At 42.9% G+C, this 21,183-nt stretch overlaps 1 protein-coding gene across 1 annotated transcript; it reads left to right on the top strand.

Moving 5' to 3' along the window:
- Positions 1-2,439: 2,439 nt before the first annotated feature.
- LOC148442274 (prolyl 3-hydroxylase 1-like) lies at positions 2,440-7,179 on the top strand. Its single transcript, XM_088464100.1, has 3 exons — positions 2,440-5,270; positions 5,746-5,886; positions 5,973-7,179. The coding sequence occupies exons 1-3, from the start codon at positions 5,079-5,081 to the stop codon at positions 6,225-6,227; spliced, it is 588 nt and encodes a 195-aa protein (XP_088320226.1). The 5' UTR covers positions 2,440-5,078; the 3' UTR covers positions 6,228-7,179.
- Positions 7,180-21,183: the final 14,004 nt, after the last annotated feature.

Below are 21,183 nucleotides of genomic sequence, written 5' to 3' on the forward strand. Positions count from 1 at the left end.
CGCATGCGCTCTTGGCCAACATCGACCCGCTCGCGAGCATGTCTGAATTAGGCCCCGAGTTTGAGAATCATTAGTCCGACTAATGATTTCTTCTCTCATCCCTCCGGGGATGAGAGAAGAAATCCGACAAAAGTCCCGGCGCGAGGCTGTTTTCTGCCCTTAGCGCCGGGAAAACAGCCTCGCGCCTGGAAGTTAGGTCGGGGAAAAAAAAAATGTTATAATTTTTTTTTTTTTATTTATTTTTTTATACAAAATACACACAAGCAGCCTGCACCTATCTTACTGATATGGGACTGCTGTATGTTCGGGTGTGTTTGGCTGCAGTCAGACACAGGGAACTCGCCAGAGAAATATCGATCTCACTCACCATCAAAAAACTCGATTCAGCCAAATTCAGTTCTAAGTAAATTTGCGGGTTTCATTTTTCAAAACTCTCCGAGTCCCAGCAAGCTGAGTGTTTGTTCTCGACCAAACTTGGGACAAATATGATTGTTAGCAAATTTACCCCTAGAGCTTGAAACTGGACTTTCCCGGGGAATGGGGAGGGGCGGCAACTATGTATCCTAGGCCTGCAATTAGTGATTCAATTTAACTTGTGTATTAGTAGGTGGATGGAAATTACAGACACACATATGACTAAATGCTATAGACTGTCTTCTGTTAGTGTTGCTCATAAATATACTTATGCTGTTCACTTCCCGTATAGCAATGTATCTTTGTTTTTAATTTTTTTATTAACAAAATGGACACCTTAGTGAGAGAGCTATACTAATGTGATTTATCACCGTAAGGAAATGATCACCTCGACCATCTTTTTATGCCATAGAATTATGTTCTATTTGATATTTCTATGGCCATACTGGCTAGATTTAATGTTTCTTCTAGACAGACAGGGTTGTGGGTGTAAGTCTGAGGCACATGTCCCCGTTCCTACTGCACGTATCGATCTCCTGAAATGCTTTGGAGCAGTATTATATAGATTGTATTATTGTTAGAATTGTTGTTGTTGACTTTAATATAGCACCACAAGCTGTCCACAGCACCATATAATGAAAACAAAATGCATGCATGTAGCAAAAATACAAAGGATAACCAAAGTACAAATAGGCAAACAATGTCTGGGGAGGAATGGGGGGCACTAAGGCCTGAAGCAAGCAATAATGGGTTACACAAGGGGGAGTGGGAGCAGACTGCTATCAATTACCTGTACCCAAAAGCAGGCAGACACAGGATCAGAGACACTGGAGGGTAGAAAGGAGACGGGGGAAGTGATTTTTACTGGTGACGGCGATATTGCTAGGAGGAGGGAACAAGAGAAGACAATGTTTTTGTTTTTATTTTGAAGTTGGCGTCTGTTTCTACCAAGTTAAGTTTTACCCAAAATTGTCTGCCTCCACAGCCCTGTCACTGTGACCTCACATAATTTCCTGTTATCAGTAGTGTGGTTCACTCTTAAATTATACATGTCATTTTCTTTAATCACCAGCAGCGCTCATTACTTCCCTGAAATCCAAGACTCACTGAGTAGTTTCAAAGACTCAGTGGAGACGCTATTTGACCTTCATATATAGCAAATGCTTTGTTTTTTTTTACTGAGCTGAGTAATGTACAGGAACTATCTGCAGTGTTCAGAATTGGCTATTCTTTCCTTTGTAGCAGCTGCCATGTTGGGAGGGAAGTGCTTTAGCAGACAGTTTGAATGACAGGTTTGCAGAAGTGTGAAATCATACACAGGGGCAGAGCTAGTCATGTCAGTGATTCACAAGTGGTGGGTTTAATCTGTGCTCTGCTACAAGATCTCTGTTCAAAATATGTACAAGTTTGTACATATTTAGAGCAGGGGTCTTGTAGCAGAGCGTGGATGAAACCCACCACTTGCGATCTATTTAAGGAGGATCGGGATCCATCATAATTTCTTCTGTAGCTAGCACAAGCATGCCCTGTTAGGAGAGCGCTTGTTATACCTCTACCCTATGTCAGTGATTCTGATACCTGCAGAATCCTCTTTTTGACCTGTAAGACATGCCAACAGCACACTGTCCTAAGGATGTAGGTGTCTGTAATGGAACAGGCAAGTATATATTGCTTTTCTTCTTCGGGTTCCATAGGGTCCACAATAATTACCTTGGGATATATAGTTGGACAGCGTCCATTGTACCAAACAGCAAAGCTTTGAAGCTCCCAGCATGCACTGGTCCTCCTCCCTATATAGCCCGCCCCAAGCCACAGGCATTCAGTTGTTTTGTTTGGTGCGCGAACAGACGCACCTGTTATAACAGTGGGAATGCTAGGCAGTCCTAAGCTTTTATTTTTTTATTATTATTTTATGTTTTACCTTAAGTTATGAAACTTGAAGAGTTTAGCGTTACTAGCGCCGGTAATGATGCTCTACTGCGGCTCCACCTGCCTCCGCCAACGCCGAAACACCAGACCTGAGGTTTTCGGCAGTCCTCAGCACGGCTTAGCTGGTGGCCAGAAGACGCTGAGGTCTGGGACTGCGGTCGGGTAAACGGAGATGTCAGGTGAAGATTCTTCTCGGGTAATCATCTGCAAGCAGTCCCTAGCCTCTGGTGTCGAAACGCGCCACAGGCCGCTGCGGGTGAAAGATGTTCTAAAAAAAATAATTCTTCACTAAGGCGGCCGGGGCCATATCGACTGTTGCCGGAGATGGGTGGTAAGACGCACTAGAGCGCACTAGTCAACGTCTTATTACCTTGTAGTGCAGCGTACCCGGCCGTCAAAATTGCAGCTTAGGGGAGATGAGGCGCTCCCCCGGCCGCTCCTTCCCCCAGACGCCTACTTCCGGGCAGGATTCCCGCGCCTGGTATAAATGACCACCTCGTGTGTGAGACACTTGCAGTTTTTAGTGTCTGTCCACCATTGTAGCAGTTGGTCTCAGAGATTGGTCGGTCTCGTTATACCTCTCCCTTGACGTACTCTATATCCTACCATACCCCTCCGGGGGCCGGTTTAGTTGATTGAGTCCACATTGTTTTAGCAATTGCGCGTCTCTTTGCATTGAATGTGACTGTGTGCCAGCTGCTGTATGTACACTGTTTATGTTGTCGGAGACTGTCAGATACTGCTATCATTCTGTTTCTTCTGATCCCTCTGAGGGTAGGGTTTGTCACTGATTGTATAAGTCGCATTGCATTGAGACTTGAATATCCTGTACATTTAATTATGTCGGAAGATAGGGATGTGAGTCCTCCGATGCTGATATCCTGTAAGTCCTGTGCCTCAGGCCTGTCTGCTACAGTCTTTACAGAACCCATTCAGATTCACATCCTGCTCAAACAGGAACCTACTACATATGGTACTGGTACACCTGCTCCAGCATCGGGGCCTTCATGGATGGCCATCACGCCGGAAGTCCTGTCCTATTTGATAGGCAGGGCCACGGAGACACGGGCTCCAGCTGTGAGGGTACCTCAGGCTATGTGTTTACCCCCCCATAAATCCCTGTTGGATGGATGTGGCTGCTCACTCTAGCCAGGGGATTCTACTGTCTTCAGCCTCTCCGCAGGTGGAAAGACCGGTGGTGGTAAGGAAGCTGGGGCATAAGAGTCACCATGTGTTGCCTCAGGAGTCGTAATCGTCCGTCTCATCAGATGAGGATCTCAGACTTCTGAGGCGCTCTCCGTAAAGAAGGACTACCAATCCTTGGTGGATGTTACCACTTTGGTAAGGGTGGTGAGGTCTGTCCTAACTATTGAGGAGGAGGTCACACAGGCATCTAACGAGGTGATCTTTAGATGTCAGGCCGTGGCTAAAGACTATATCCCGCACTCTGGACAATTGACTAATTTTATGTCAGAGGCATATGGGAAACTCCTAGCAAGCATTTTTCACCAACTAGGAAGGTCCAGCAGAATCTGCCTTGAAGGATAGTACAGATAAGAAACTAGATAGTTATCTTAAAACAATGTTTTCATTGTCTGGAACCATCACCAGACCAGCTACAGCTGGTAGCCTGGGTGGCAAAGGTGATGGAAGATTGGACTAGGTCTCTGGCAGAGACTATAGTCGACCCAACAAGAGAACAGAAGTTCCTTCCTTCTGAATCAGATACAGGAGGCGGCTGTATATTTGGGGGAGGCAGGGGGGCACGTCTTTTTTTTTTTTTTTTTTTAATTTAACATTTAACTCTTAAACTTTTTAAAGTAAAGGTGGCCATACACGATGAGATTCAACAGTTGGTCAGATCAGTTGTACGATTTCCCTTGAAAATTCTTCCCTTCAGATACAGGACGATTTGTATTTAAAAGGCATATGGTCACATAAGACTATACGATTTGATCAATCACATCACATAATGTGTCAATTTCTACACGATCAGTTGAGATCTCTCTGCAAAACCATTTGATCTGCGATCCAACTAGACTGCGGGGATGCGCATCGGGGTCGCAGAAGACTCAAAATACAACTATTTTCAAATGATTGGTCTGTAGAAACTGCCCAAATCGTGTGATCAATCGTCCTGTGTATGGCCAGCATTAGATACGTGCAGGCATCTCACTGATGTATGCATGTATCTGTGTCAAAACAAACTGCTCATGCTGAAAATGAAAGCGTGAAGCAGTTCTATTCATTTGGGGCTTTGAAGTTCGTTTTGGAGTGGGATTTGCTGTTCGATTTTGCATGTTCATGTCCAAATCAAAAAGCAAATCCCTTCTTAAACTGAAACGAGATTGAATTTGAGTTGAAAATCGAAAGCAAAATCCATTCTTCGTAAATTTGAGATTTCAATTCGATCTCTGGAGATTTCAGAGATTCATAAAAATGAATCTCTAATGGAACTTTAGTAAATTTACCCCCAGCTTACCTTCCTGGTAAGTGTGAGGTCTGGGTGCTTGACCACGTCTTTTGCAGAAAATCACATCGTGGCCCCACCATCCAATGCCATAAATCACAGCATACCCAGTGCTGGTCCATGATGATGGAAGTCACAACCTCCCCCCTGCATCTCCTACTTGAGCATGTCCTCTGTGAGGCAAAATTTAGGCAAGTATTATTAGCATTATTATTATTGTGCCTGCATGTTCTGCTGAGCTTTACAATGCGGAGTATGGTGTGACATGATGTGTTCTGCCATTCTCTGTTATTTTTTTTTGGTGTTTTTTATATGTTTCGCCACAAAACCCCCGAATTGTAAAAAATGTTCACGTATTGAGCGCTCTCTCTCCTGTTACAGTGCCATATTGTATTTAAATGGAGACTTTGAGGGAGGACATTTCTACTTTACGGAGTTGGATGCTAAAACAATCACTGTAAGTTTTTTGTTTACTACCCTTTGTTATATGACAACAGGACTAATATTGTGACACTCACTTGGGACCAGTTTGTATTGGACTACCAGATTCTATTACATTTATCATCCCATTGTAGTAGCTAATTTCTGCTTGTACCTCCATAGGCTGTGAGCAGAAATCAGCTAGTGGGAGATAACCACATACAGCTCCCACGGCTAATTGAATCCTATCCTTGGAGTGGCCGCCATTTTCAAAAAGAAAACCAAGAAGCTTGTGTCACATTTACTTAGGATTTTGTGCCGCACAATCATCCCTATGAAGTGCTCCCTTTTTTCAGGCCTCTGCAAGACAATACATAATTCATAAGTGTTTCAAAATCTGCTATGAGATTTGTAACTAGGGGAGTGTTTAAATTATTGCCTAATTCCCGTTTTTCAGTGTCCACCATAGAATTCACCTGTATTAAATCTGTTTTTGCTCTGTTCCTTTTCAGGCAGAAGTGAAGCCGCAGTGTGGACGGATGGTGGGGTTCTCCTCTGGGGCTGAGAATCCTCATGGAGTGAAAGCAGTGACGAAGGGCCAGAGATGTGCTGTTGCATTGTGGTTTACGCTAGATCCCAGACACAACGAGCGCGTAAGTGACATTTTGCGTTTAGGCAACACTGTTGATTTGCAAAGATTAGGGTGATCATAATTTAACGTGCTCAATGTTTTTCATAGGAACGGGTTCAAGCTGATGACTTAATAAAGATGCTGTTCAATGTAGAAGAGACAAATTTATTTCCAGACAATGGATCAGAAGAGAAATTAGAAACAAACACTTCAGAAGGCGATAAGTGGGAACAGACTTCCATTGCTGAGCCACCTGACGTTAGGGTCACGGCGCCGGAACCCCCCACAGCACCGGAGTCTGATTCCCCTAAAGGAGTACTCAGGCCGACACTGGACTCTGTGAATTCAAAGACAGAATTATAACACTAACTCAGTCCTTGTCCTGCATGAGACCTAAAGACTGCTGCCTTAATGACATCTGTGAATCAGGGACACATTTCCACAGATATCATTGTGAGAGGAAGCAAACAGCCATTAAGATTACAACTTAAGTGTTTTCATTCTTACCCCTCTCCCCGGAGTGTGTCATTATTTGTGAGCTATGGTCACTGACATTACTTAATCCGTCTGCCAGGATGTACTCCAGAAACTGACCCCGACCACTTGTAGCAATGTTTCATCCCTTTTGAAAAAGGATTTACAGCTGATGCCAAAATGTACTTTGATTTGAGGGGCAATTAATAAAAAAGACTTTATTGCAGCTTTACTGCCATATTTAAAAAGAAAACATTTATGTTTTACCATTTTTACATACGTTTTTAGATGTACAGATGATCAATACAGGTGCTATTTCGTATTGCACCAAATTGTGCAATATTTCCTGCTGTTCGACGCTTCAGATTTTTTACCAGCCATTTTTTTATCATTGAACACCATTATAAAGGGGAATTCTGGGAAATCTCTCATCACCAGGACTTTTACATGTAAAGTTAATTGTTGTTCCCAAGTGACCTTAATTATGATATGCCTGAGGTGTTGGAGAATGTGTAGAAGTGAGATCTCTGGCTTTGGATTATGAAGTGACTCTACCTATTCAATTTGGGCTTGGAAAGCTAGTGATTTCAGTCTGAAAGGTTTAATCTTGAGGGGAAGGGGAAACTTGTACTTGTGGTGTGGTACCTGCATACATGTCAACTGTGGACTGTACAGATATTGATGACAGCCTTAAAAAAAAAATAAAAAAATCCATGGGAACCTGTTGCATCATGGATGCACAAACTGCCCACTACCACTATTTCTTCAATCTATTAAAAGTGATCTTTATACATATTGTTAAATCATATCTTTGAATTGATAAAATTATTGCGAGCTGTTATTACTTTTTATTTCTTATTTATGTTTTGCTTTCTTCCAATGGAAAACTAAGTTGATCCCGGCTTCTCAGCTGTGAGCTTTACATATCAGCTGACCTGTGCTAATTAACTCTGGTCTTTTCTGTAACAGAACTTGGCAGGCACTCAGTACTATTTCTAGTTTATTTTCATGAATCAATAAGCGTCATTTTCCAAAGTGGCCGTTTGTGATGTCCTAAATCTACTTTTTAAGGTTTGGGGCATAGCTTTGTGGCATCTGCGGGGTGCAGAAGATTGCATAGTGGAGCAGGGCACATAAGGAATGTTCCTTGCCTAGTGTTGCTTGGGCGCACCATGGCACCTACATTTCCACTGAAAAGGAGGAATAGCATTGCAAATAACGGAATTATGTAAATAAATTATGAGGATGGCGATTACCTTTTTACAGTTGTGTTCCCCTTTCTACGACCAGGCATACAGCTCATCCTTCTGTACTAAATGATTTCACTTGTTGGTATTATCAGAGGTGCCACATATCTGAACCTTTTAATGGAATGCATTTCTGCACCTTTTCAGCGAAGCCACTTTTCTAGGCATTATGTCTTCTAATGATAAAGTAATATTCAAAAGCATAAAAATTACATATGTAATTAAGGGTACCCGGATGAAAGATAGACAGTGAATAGGTTGAAAGTCAGTAGGTCGACACCAGATGTTTCATGGGGAATCTGTATGGATGACCGCTGGACGTTAGCCTGGCGGATGATATCCCGATGCCGTCAGCCCGAACGGAGAAGATCCTAACAGGGAAGGTAAGTACCCTAACCCTTCCTAAGGGTTAAAATGTCGACTGGCTCAAATTGTCGACACACATGTTTTTATGTTTATTCATTTTTAGAGTTACGCACTTGTGAGAGGGTTAGGCTGCCGGAGGTGAATGTTGGGGTTATGCACTAGGGGGAGGGATAGGGTTAGGCACTAGGGGGAGGGATAGGGGTAGGCTGCCGGATGTTGGACACCAGGGGGAGGGTTAGGGTTAAATTACAAAAATAGTCAACCATTTTTGTGCTGACCTTTTTGTCCCTGTCGACCATTTGCATGTTGACCATCTAGTGTTGGTTTGACGGTCGATCTTTTTACTTTAAATCTTTTATACCACAGCCGTATTTAAGCTAGTCCTCATGTCCCTTCTCGCTTGCTTAAAGGGCTACTAGGCATAATACATGGGTTGCCTTCTAAAAATAAGCCATTAATAAAACTTTCAGGATCTTACCATAGCTGAAGCTTTTTTAAGATAAAACCATGGTTCTTTGGGAGATATTGTCCTGGACATTGCAATCTTTCTGCCAGTAATCCAACTGTTCACTCATTTCCTTGATGAAATGGTTGATAACCAAAAACAATAACTTGCATAATGTTACATAGCAAAATGTTAATAGTGGACTTTTAAATTTATCAACCTGCTTTAGAAATAGGAATCTTTAATTTAAGGATCAACAAATCAGTATTTTAGAAGACAAAAGATAACACTGGTTAACAAAATATTAGTAATTTTCTGTCCCTTAAAGTAAAATAAGTGAAACATACAGTATTTTGGACGCTGAATTCAAGTCTGGTTTTAGAATTTTTCTATCGGACATAGTTTTTCAGAAACAGATATAAATTTAATTTTACAATCTGTATACTTTGTTTTCTCCAATATGGCTTTCTGTAAAATATGTATAAATTTACCTTTTAAAATGAAGAACCTTACAATTTACGTCCTCTGTTTGCTGCCGGAACATCTCTCTTCAGTGTCTAGCAATAGTCTGCCAACATAGACTGGCTCCACTTTCCTTGGTACCGCTTTCCATGTCGAAGATATCCTGATGAGATTGCTTGCTGTGTTCATCACTGATTGCCCCATGATTTTCCGGAAAAAATTAGATCTAAACGAGGTCAGAAGGTCGTTTACTAATTTTTCATCTTGAAGCAGTTTCCTGATTTGAAGTCTTACAAAAATACCCTCTTATTTTTGCCTCAATGATTTCGGGAATTTTATTCCTCACATAAGTGAATCCATGATGTGTTTTATCTATAACTTTTACAAAATTCTTCATCAGCCCAAGTTTGTGCAGCAGAGGCAGATACATTTTCTCTGCATCAACAAGAGGAGTATTGACTAAATTTTTCTGCCCTGGAGTTAACGTTGGTTTTGGCCACACTTTCTTTATATAATTTCTAGTCAATGTTTATGCAGGCTTCTAGTGAGTCCATTATCATTTAATAATTCTCTTTGATTACATTTATAATTAACGATTATAATCAATTATATATAATGCATTTAAACAAATTCTGAAACCACATTTGAATTTAGCTTGAAAAAGTGTATCGGAATCAGGTATTTTTTTTTTTTTAGTGGGCAAAATCTTTATTTTAAATGATTACACTGGTTAACAATCTAAAATGTAGGTTACTACGCTCTTCAGAAGTGTTGATTATTCCAGTGTGCGACTGCAAATCTAATATGAGGGGTCCACCTCTCTTTATAATAAGATATGGGTGATTGCACTCTGCTCGACTGGAAGAAATGTGTGTACTGATTGATAGCCAAGAGACTACTGGATGGAAAAATAATGTAGATTTATTGATCAAAATATTGCAGACTTTTTCCGTATGAACTAACCCTATGATATGTTCTTGTGTGACTCCCAGAGACAGACTGATGATATCGGAAGCAGCTGCACGGCCGGAGTCTACTTGGTACAGACTGAGACTCATTTCATGTGTTGGCATGATGGAGTGGAAGTAGGAGGGGGTACATTTTACAGTGCAGATTGAGCTCAGGAGCATTCCAAATCCCCCCTAGTCACTGCGTCGTGACATGAGAGGTCATGTTAGTCCCATTACATTGTGCACAACTTTAAACCATTAATAGCAGACTAAAGAAACAAACCAAGGTATAGTAAATTACCAAGCTGCTGCTTATAGCCAGTCAGTGATTAAAAAAAATCGCATGGGTTTACTACATTAAAAGACAGCTGTTATAAATAAGAATACATCTCAAAAATAAAATGTTCATTATTTGCAGCAATATAGAAATGTTCACACACAGCCCTCTCCTTAGCATCAGTGACCTCTATGTGTCACTGATGCTAAGGAGGAGATTTATCAAAGCTTGGAGACAGAGAAATTTGTCTATTCATGAAAAACATGAGCTGGCTACTGATAGATATTCCTATATATCCCATCACATCGATGCGATATATAGTGATGTTTAGTAGCCATTCATGTACACTTACCTGTCTGGCGTCTTCGTGCCTCTACGATCCCGGGAAGCATTGATAAGACAGTCCTATCAGGGCCCGATATGCCTGCTTCCCACTGCGCATTCGCCTGAGAGCAGCAGGTAACGTCAGGTCTGCTGCAATGGACACTGGGTAACTGGGTGGAGCCAGCTCCGGGTAACAGGCAGAGAGCAGGGAATTATGCAACTTTTATGAATTGCTCTCGCAGAAATATGGTGATGCGATTCATACACGAAGCGGCGGTGCCGCTGAAGAAGGAATAACTTCCACAGTAACCCCCTGTATGAATTGCTGAAAATAGTGAAAAGCCCTGTTTTCAGCTAAACCAGCTTTTCAGTGCTTTATGAATAGACCCCCATGTACCAACCAATCAGCTGTCATTTTTCAAACAGTCTGTAACATGACAGAAGCTGATTGGTTGTTTCTTTATCTCTCTCCAAACTTTGACAAATCTCCCCCTAAATCTCTTCATAGTTAGCAATGCGATCATCTACAGATTCATTGAATTAAATGGCAAAAAAAATGTTAAATAATTTTAAATGTACCTATATATGTTGTAGTTTGCTTGTTTTGGTCAATTGCTTGCCTAAATTGAATTAAGCATTTGGGATATTTAGCAACAGCAGCTTAGTCAAGGGAATGAAAAGCTATCTGTGTAGGCTGCATCACGGTAATGCTGGCCATACACGATACAATTATCGGGGCGATCCGCCTGATATCGGCGGATCGCCCCGATAATTGTAGCGTGTGGGGGGACGACCGAGGGTTAAATATTGCTCGGTCGGGCATGCTGGATTGTCCAGCATGCCCGTCCGATGCGATATTTACCCGGTAAACTGTCGGCAGCATCGGGCAGTGTATGCCCAGCGCGGCCGACAGACAGACATTTCCTGTGTTCCTTCCTACAGAAGGAACAGGGAAATGTCTCCTCCCCCGGGGACGGAGCGCGGATGTCTGCCGAATACACTGTGAAAGAAATCTCACAGTGTATGCCGGCGACATCTGCGGCTGGCAGCCGGCCAGATAAAATGTCTGTCGGTCTGACAGACTTTTTATCTGGCCGTGTATGCCCAGCATAAGTAATATAGACGGGTTCGTCCACTGACGTTTTGAATGTTGAAGGTTGGCCATCCTAATCTGGACCTTTTCAATAGGTTGGATATATTCATTGTAATATAAATTTTAATGTACTGATAAAACAAGTTTTTTCTTTTTACACTAAAACTGAAGTTTTCTGTGCAGATGTTTAACCAGGAAAAAAAAAATTCTTCCGTTAGAAAAAAAATGTCAGTTTTGTTTGGGAGTGACCTGTATGTACCATGTTCCCTTCTTGGTTATTTAAGTGCCTTGTTTCAAAGCTCACATTTAATAAATGTTTCTTTTCTAAATCTTTTTGTGTGTGATGTCACCTTTCTGACATTCATTTTGTGTAATGTAAATATTACTCTACAACTACTGCCTGGGTCACTAAAGAGGGGTGTAGTTAATTTCCCGACATGCGGGATGTCAGTGCTCAGAATACCGGCGCCGGAATCCCGACACCAGTCAGAATCCTGACGCCTGCATCCAGACTGTAAGTGGAGGGTTAGGTTTAGGGGTAGGGGAAGGGTTAAGATACTTACCGACAGCTGTCTATATCTTAACCCTGTCGGGTTGCTGGTGTCGGGATTCTGATCGTCGGGATCCCGAGCGCCGGCATCCCGTACCCAACCCACTAAAGGATATATCCGCCATCTGGTAACTTTTACCTAAGCATTTACTGGCCTTCTACTGTGAGCAAAAGACCACATGGAAGAAGGTCCTAACGATCGCATCATGGTTATCAAGGCTCAGCTCCGAGACAGAATCTTGCAGGTGCAAAGACGGCGTTAACAGTTCAGGGTGTTGCAGCAAAAACTTTATTTCTTTTCTGTGATAAATCTCCACACTTTTAAATAGTACTAGTTGGGTAATCCCACAAAATGGCAGCTTCCACTGTAAGTGACAGATGCTTTGCAATGCAGAACCTTTCTTTTTTTTTTTTTTAACTTTTTGTCAACTGTGATTTTTATTTTTTTTGCCCAGAGGCTGAACATGTAAATTTTATACAAATGTTATGTTTTGACACATGTATGCATTATATATGTTATACATGCAAGAATATAGAGAGTCTCTTGCACAAAAATGTTTGACAAAGGGTAAAAGTATAGTCCCTTCCCCAAACAATGCATGAAAGTCCTGCATTTTTCCCTGCTAGAGTACAATGTACAGTGGCTTGTACCAGCCATGATGTACTCGGCACTAAAATGTTGCTCTAAGGGGATGGGGCAGTTCAGTGCCAGTGCCTGACCACATCATGTAATCATTCACACTTCGCAGGCATGCACATTTTCCCCTATTCCACCAGTTGGGCAGTACTTTTCCAGGTGGAGACATTCTAGACCTAAAATGACTATCTGAGACAATCCCTCAATCATTGTATGAGGTAAGTTATAGGTTTGCAACTGAATTAATTTAGTGATCACTATTTTAGACACTGACTATCTTAGACATCACAAATTCGGGAGGTCCAGCTGGGTGTCTACATAGTGGTAAAAATCTGGTTGAAATCTCCGCAAGTCTTATCAAAAAAATGGACAAGTGCTATTGATGAAATTTTTTTATGTATGATTATTTAATAAAAAATTTCTCTGATATTAAATCATAAAAAAAAGTGTAAAGGGGGGTATCCACTAGACGATAAAGTTGAACGATAATGATAAAATCGCTCGATAATCGTTCAAACATCGTTTGCAAATCGTGCAGTAATTGTTTCTAACGATGTACGATGCGCGCTCCCGCTGGTCGTTTCATCGTCTCCTCCATCGACTGAACATGCAGGTCAATTTCACTTGATTGCTTACAAATCGTTTACACATCGTTCACGCTGAACGATCAAACGATGAACCACTATCTGCCCACTAGAGCTGAAAGCTCTCAATCACAGATTAAAACAACATAGTTTATTGTTAGATCTTTTGCAAATCGTTTGCAAATCTTTTGCAAATTGTTCAGAGTGGAAGATCATATTTCAAGGGAACCTTCAAGGGAAAATCGTTAAGAGGTTGGACAGGGATAAAATAGTCTAGTGGATGCCCCCCATTACACTATGGTTGGTTTATGGCCTATTTTGGTATGTCTGGGGCTGGTGGGTACTGCTTGCAAATGTAAGCATTGTTCAGATAAACCTTATGTACAGAGAACACTCTTATAATCTATCCTTTCTTCAGGGTCCACAGGGAGAGAATGGGGTGTAGGCGGGAATTGGTGGACCGGACACCAACAGCAAAGCTTTTTCTGTCCCAGGATGCTTCGGTCCTTCCCCTTCTACCCTGCCCACAGCCTGAGGGCAACTCCATTTCGATGCTGTCAGGCAGGAGCTGGATCACCATTATAACAGTGGGGCAGCCCAAGCTTGACTTCCGGCTCCGCCCCTAAACGGAGATGGGCGCAGGGTAATGCTGCTCTAGGAAGACAGCAGCTACAAATCCGTTTTCGGATCCCCCGCGGGTCTTAACAGTCGTAATACCGCTGCCGCTAGTGCAGGGAGTGTCAAGCTGTGCATGGAGAGGTATTTACTTCTCTCCATGCCGAATAGACAGCAGCGCTCAGATCGGGAGAGGCGCGAATCCAAGATGGCGGCCGCGACCTCCTTGCAAGCACAGCCCCAAGCTGCTTCTTCACTTTGATCTGTGTCAGCATCTGCCCCTCAGAGTGGGGAAACCCCTGCCCTTGTATTAGCCTCCTATGCTGATATAGTGAAGGCTATAAGAGACATCATGGCCCCTCTGATGCAGGAACAGACAGACTCATTCAGGCAGGCACTGCAAGAGTCAAACAACAATATTATAAAGGTGCAGGTTAATGAAGCTAAAATGGGAGAAGTGTTCCAAGATGTGTTCACACTGAAACAGTATGATACCCTCCATAAACAGCATCTCCATACTCTTAATAAATTGGACGATTTGGAGAATTAGTCTCGGCGGAATAATATATACGCATTGTGGGTCTGCCCAAAACCATTAAGGGTGAGTTCCTTACACGTTTTATTACCACATCATGGATGGAATTGCTGGAAATAGGTGACTCCTGTACTGATATGATTGTCGAACGAGCACACCATATTGGACCGCCACATGACAAACCAGACGCCCGGCCAAGAGTGGTGATATTTCGTTGCTTGAATTTTCTGCACCATGAGGCTGTATGGCAAGCATCTAGGAGAAGGCGCCCTCTGGTGTGGGAAGGTCATAAGCTGTTCATTTTTCAAGATTATTCTGCAGAAGTAACCAGGGCTCGCAAAGCTTTACTTCGATTTGTGCTGGTCTAGTCAGAGACAATAGGCGTTTCGCCTTAATGTACCCGGCAAGACTCCGTCTGTTCACTGAAAATTCCTATTTGGATTTCTCAACACCAGATGATGCAACGGCATATCTTCAGGAAGAATATGAAGCTGTGGTGGGTGATTCTTCTCCTCCTCGTGTGGAATCCTAGGGGTGTCTGTTAATTTCAGACTAAGTAGTCTGATATTTGAGATATCCGTTATCTCCTATGATTTCTGCATATGCTCCTAATTCACCTTTCTCTCATATAAGTGTGGATATGTTTTGTTGCGTTTACGTATAATACTATTTAGATCCTTAAAGATCTTATGTTGTATTATTTTACACTGTTGAAATTTTCTAAAATGTTGAGAGTGATTGCTTATTTCAGATTCTCAACTGATATTTGTTCTATCCGTTATCTTCTATGTTTTATACATATGTTCTTAATCCATTTTTCTCTCATATAAATATGGATATGTTTTGGTACATTTAAATATTTGTACTATTTTGATCCTTGGAGATCTTATGTTGCATTATTTTATAATGTTGAATTTCTATATTGATGTCATCGGCGGTGGCGACTGTTCTGGCAAAATTTATATATGTATGCATTCCACTGATATCTATTTGTTGATATATAGCACTTGGTTGCCTATTTAATATGGGATGCGTTCAATAGCTGCGGCTCCTTAGCGACTTGTCCCCGTGATAACTATATTGTTTGTTGTAGTTTACTATTCTTAGTGCTAGGAAGTCACAATTGTGGCCTGATGGCCTGCAAGGTTGTTATTGCCTTGCTTTGTTTCTTTTTCATTATTCCTTTTAAAGAAAATTGTAATCAGTTTTATTTCCCCCCTTTTCTTTTCTATATATGTGTATGTATGTATGTATGTATGTATATATATATATATATATATATATATATATATATATATATATATTACACTATATACTTCTACTGATTTACAACAGCCGGCTTATAGTCATTTTCGCATTTCTTCTACTCAATTTAAATACCTTGGTATTAACATCCCAGTGTCTCTATCATCTTTATTGAGATTTAAATTACACCCCTATGATATTACAATTATCCAAAATGTTAGATGATTGGAAAATGTTACCCCTTTCCCTTCTTGGTAGAATAGCTCTCATTAAAAGTGTAGCTTTCCCAAAGCTATCTTACCCGTTACAAATGTTACCTATTTGTTTAGGTTTATCTTATGGGAAAGATGTTACCAAACTGTTTACTTCCTTTTTATGGAAAGGAGGTCATCCTTGTATTGCAGTGGCTAAATTACAGTTACCCAGATCGAAAGGCAGTCTTAGGACTGCCTGATATTCTTACGTTCATGAGGGCAATACATTTCAGATATATCAGTGACTGGTTACTATGTAGGGATACCTATACGCATCCAAAAACTGAATCAGCCATGTTTGCACTGTATTCAGCGGCTGCATTAATCCATTCTCCTAGGCACCTCATTCCTGATTTATATTTGAAATAAAATATTATTTCATGACACATATTCAGCGTGGCATACCATATGCTTGAAACTCAATAGGCCATACACTCAGTGGCGTAACTACCGTGGGTGCAGGGGGTGCGGCTGCTATGGGGCCCGGACCAACCCGGGTCCCGGCCTTCCCCCTGCACCTACGGTGCCAGGCCGCTGTCCGCTGCCCTTCCCTCCGCACCCTCCTCAAACCCCTCTACTGCACTTACCTGCTCCGGGAGCTGCATGGAGAAGGAGCGCCGCTGATCGGCGCTCCACCTCCATTGGCGTAACTACGGAGGGTGCAAGGGGTGCGGTCGCACCCCTGCACCCTCCATTTGCCGGGCGCCCGCTGAGTGCGTTACCAGCGGGCGCCCGGCTCCTATCCTCCTGGCGGTAGCCGGAGGACGGAGCTCCCTCCGTCTTCCGGGTCCCGCAGTGCACTATGGGAGTGACGTAATGACGTCACTCCCATAGTGCCGAGGAGCGGACGCCGGGGATGGACGGCAGTAGCACTGGAGCGGGGATAAGGTAAGTTGTTTGTTTGTTGTGTGTGTGTGTGTGTGCGCGATCACTACTGGGGGCAACTACAGGGGCTCACTACAGGGGCCTACTACTGGGGGTAACTACAGGGGCCTCACTACTGGGAGCTACTACAGGGGCTCACTACTGGGGGCAACTACATGGGCCTCACTACTGGGAGCAACTACAGGGGCTCACTACTGGGGGCAACTACAGGGGCCTACTACTAGGGGTAACTACAGGGGGCCTCACTACTGGGGGTAACTACAGAGGCTCACTACTGGGGGTAACTACAGAGGCTCACTACTGGGGGTAACTACAGGGGCTCACTACTGGGGGCAACTACAGGGGCCTACTACTGGGGGTAACTACAGGGACCTCACTACTGGGGGTAACTACAGGGACCTCACTACTGGGGGTAACTACAGGGGCCTCACTACTGGGGGTAACTACAGGGGCCTCACTACTGGGGGCAACTACAGGGGCATCTACTGGGGGTAACTACAGGGGCCTCACTACTGGGGGTAACTACAGGGGCCACACTACTGGGGGTAACTACAGGGGCCTCACTACTGGGGGTAACTACAGGGGCCTCACTACTGGGGGTAACTACAGGGTGCTCACTACTGGGGGCAACTACAGGGTGCTCACTACTGGGGGCAACTACAGGGTGCTCACTACTGGGGGCAACTACAGGGGCCTCACTACTGGAGGCAACTACAAGGTTGCTCACTACTTGGGCAACTACAGGGGCCTCACTACTGGGGGCAACTACAAGGGGCCTCACTACTGGATGTACTGCATAGGGGGACCATTACTGGGGAGCACTACATTAAATAAAAGGAACTGCATAAGGGGGGCGGTGGCAGCTGGGGCTGGCATAGGTGCTGGGAGGTGGTACATTTTAGTTTGGGGGGGGGGCACCAACATTTATCTTGCCTCCGGGCACCTGGGATGAAGTTACGCCACTGGCGGGGGGGCCTCAGACCGGGGGGGGGGGGCAAGAGCGGGACGAGATTGGGGGCCGCGGGCTGAGAGGGGGGCCCATACAAAATTTTGCTATGGGGCCCCTGTAGGTATAGTTACGCCCCTGCATACACTAGTTCTAAATATGTTCCATTTGTAGGTAACCTGATGTTCACACCAGGATTAGATAACCCCCTGTTCCTTCAATGGAAAGATAAAGGTATTGCCTTGGTAAAGGATGTTTTTGATCCTGGTGGAATTATCATACATTTTAGCGTTATACATGATATAAATAGTATACCCCACAGGCAGTTTTTCATGTATCTCCAAATAGTCCATTTTGCTCGCTCTATTATGTCACAAATCCTATCTCTAAATTCTCTAGATGTGCTCCACAATCTGTTGTCATTCATACTACTCCATCCATACAAAACTAAATATCTTACACTAGACCTTGTTGGCAACTCATATGATAAAGCCTGGAAACAAACAGTAGTGTCGTTGGGTAGAGACATACCATCTATAATCTCAGCCAATAACTTACTTGCATATTATGACTCCACCCTGATATTTTTACGCTGCTCCTGGCTACAAGATGTTCATATCAAGACTATCAATAGAGTGTATATATCACAAGCCCGTAGGAGATTCATGGTGGCGGAGGAGTCGGGTAACTGTCTTAAATGTAGGCGCCCAAACGCAACTTTTTTTCATAATCTATGGTCGTGCCTGAAAATACGTAAATTTTGGGGAAAGGTAGTAGTTTTTATTGATACTATTTTTCACCTGCAACTTAGAAGTGATCCTTTGGCGCTTTTATGTGGCAATTTTTGTGATTGGGCTCTTGGTGTGGATAAAAAAAGCTATAATCCCTCTCCTAACGGTTATTGTAACCATCGCTAAAAAAGTTATACTGTGTAGTTGGACCACCTCTACTCCCCCTTTTTTGGTCTCAGTAAAATCGTTATTGCTTACTACCTTATATTATGACAGACGGACTGTTTTCCCGGCGTTAGAGAATGGTGTAGTCTCCTTTTATAATAAATGGGGCGCATATATTGAGTCGCTCGACTCCTCCACGCAGTCGAAAGTGTTAAGTGTTTGAGACCACAACCTGGTATTTGCATAGAAATATGACTTGATAGCTGATGCATGTTTTGATGCTTAATGTTTTTTTTTTTTTGTTATGTTAATACGATTGGCAAGGGCTGATTCAGAACATGTTCAGATTGCTTCTATTAGGAACATTACTGTTCGTAGACAGTTCATTCTTAAATATTACACGATTGTATATCTTCTTTCCCCCTCTTTGTTTTGTTCCCCTTTCCTTATTTCTCCCTTTTCTTTATTTTATATTTTTATTTTATGTGTTTTTTTCTATTCTATTGGTATTATAATGCAGTTTATGGCATTGTGTATTTAAATTTTTTGAATGTGTGGCCAACTATTTGACTTCGAAAGTTGGAATTATTATAATTCCTGTGAAGGAATCTGATGTATATTTCGAACATTTGTACAGTATGTATGGTTCTTTTATACCACTGTTTTGAAATTTGAATTTTTTCAATTTTGGAAGACATTTTTATATATACTGCTGTGTTGTATAGTGTTTTATTTGAAAAAAATAAACAGATTTTCAAGAAAAAAAAAATAAGCAGCCCAAGCTTACTTTTATGATTTAACTTTCTTTTAATTTCTTTTACTTCAAGAGCAGCAGGGCGAGACAGTCCTTTGGCTAGGTAATCCCGGCGGGGCTCTGAGGGTGACCTAGCTAGCAAGACTCCCCGGACCTCAGACTGCAGCTAGGACTCAAGGGGACAGGTAAGGTGGATTCCAGCGTCTAATGCAGTTTTGCCTCTGGTCTCGGGAGACAGACTGATGTGGACAATGGTTCGTCTGGGACTCCACAGACCACCTGGCGTGGGGCACAATTTAAGGCCAGGGGAAATTGTGTCTTCTATCCTGTGTCGGCACAAGAGAAAAGACTCTCTTCCTGCAGCCACTTCCCCAGCTCAGGACTCTATTCCACTGTGGTCTTGCTGCTCCTCCCTCACCCACTACCCCCTTTGAGACTCACGGCAGCCATTTTCTGCATTCAAGTCCCCGGGAATGCTATATCCTACCAGCCACTGCGGTCTGTGTAGTTGATTTTAGTGCACATTGCAGTTATATTGCATATTCTGCATTGAATGTGACTTGTGCTAGCGCTGTTGTCTGTTTCCTTTTTCTTTTCTTTTTTTCCCCCCATAACTGTTATCTTATATCTTTCCCTTTATTCCACTATAATCCTGGCATGCCAAGGTATAGGGGTTCTTTGTACCTCACATCTCCCTATATTTGTGAGGGCTATCACATACTATACATTGTTGTTGCGCACTACACTATGCCAGATTGTTACATTTTTCTTGCAGCTATGTCCGGCAGAGACAAGAATAACAAGCAACCTGCTGCTCCCATTCTAGTGTCTTGTAAGACCTGCTCAGTGGGCTTCGCTTCAGAGGACCTCATTCAGGATGGTTTTTATGCATCTTGTTATACTGCCCCGGGTCAATCAGCCCTGGTGGCCTCTCCTCAGTACCCTGGGCTACCTTTTCACAGGTGCTGGCGGTCTCTGTTGTAGCTCCCCCTATGGCATGGCCACAACATGTACAACCCTGCAAATCCTTTGCCTCCCCCATGTGTGGATAAGTTTTCTACCTCAGTGCAGAGTCTGCTTATACCTCTACAACTTTTCAACAAATGCTGCAAAAGGAGAGACCCTTACCTAGTAAACCTACTAAACGTGCTGTGTTATCTTCCCAGTCCACCCAGCTATCAGATTCTGATTTATCATCTGGAGAGTCCGAAGACACAGATCTCTCTCACTCTGACTCCCCATCGGAAGAGGAGGAGCCCCCCTCGAAGTTTAATATACCTGCAATTGTCAGAGCTGCTCCTAAGGCAAAAGAGCCACTATTTAAGTGACAAAGGTCGTTTTGCCAGTTTCCTCACTCTGATCAGCCATCTGATCATATGAGTGATGCATGGAATATGCCAAGTAAAAGATTTCAGATGCCTAAATGTTTAAGTTCCTTTTACCCTCTTCCAGCTACTGATTGCACTACATGGGAAGTTCCTCCTGCTGTGGATTCCAATGTGACATGTCTGGTTAAGAATGTTACCTTACCTAACCATACTGCAACTTCCTTAAAGGGGACTATGGTTTGAAGCTTGTCTGAAATCTATATACTCTCTTACAGGAGCTATTACTCGTCCTGCTAGGGCTACGGCCTGGGTGCCAAAAGCCATTGAAAGTTGGGCAGAAGCCCTAGAAGATAAATTCCCTCTGATGCTTCGAGGGAATAGCTGTCCTACATATCTCACCTTAGAGATGCAGCCTGGATACTGCTTTCCTAGCTACCAAGGCATCTGCCACT

The sequence above is a fragment of the Taudactylus pleione genome, unplaced genomic scaffold, assembly GCF_031769625.1.
Source record: "Taudactylus pleione unplaced genomic scaffold, aTauple2 ptg001575l, whole genome shotgun sequence".
Taxonomy (NCBI): Eukaryota; Metazoa; Chordata; class Amphibia; order Anura; family Myobatrachidae; genus Taudactylus; species Taudactylus pleione.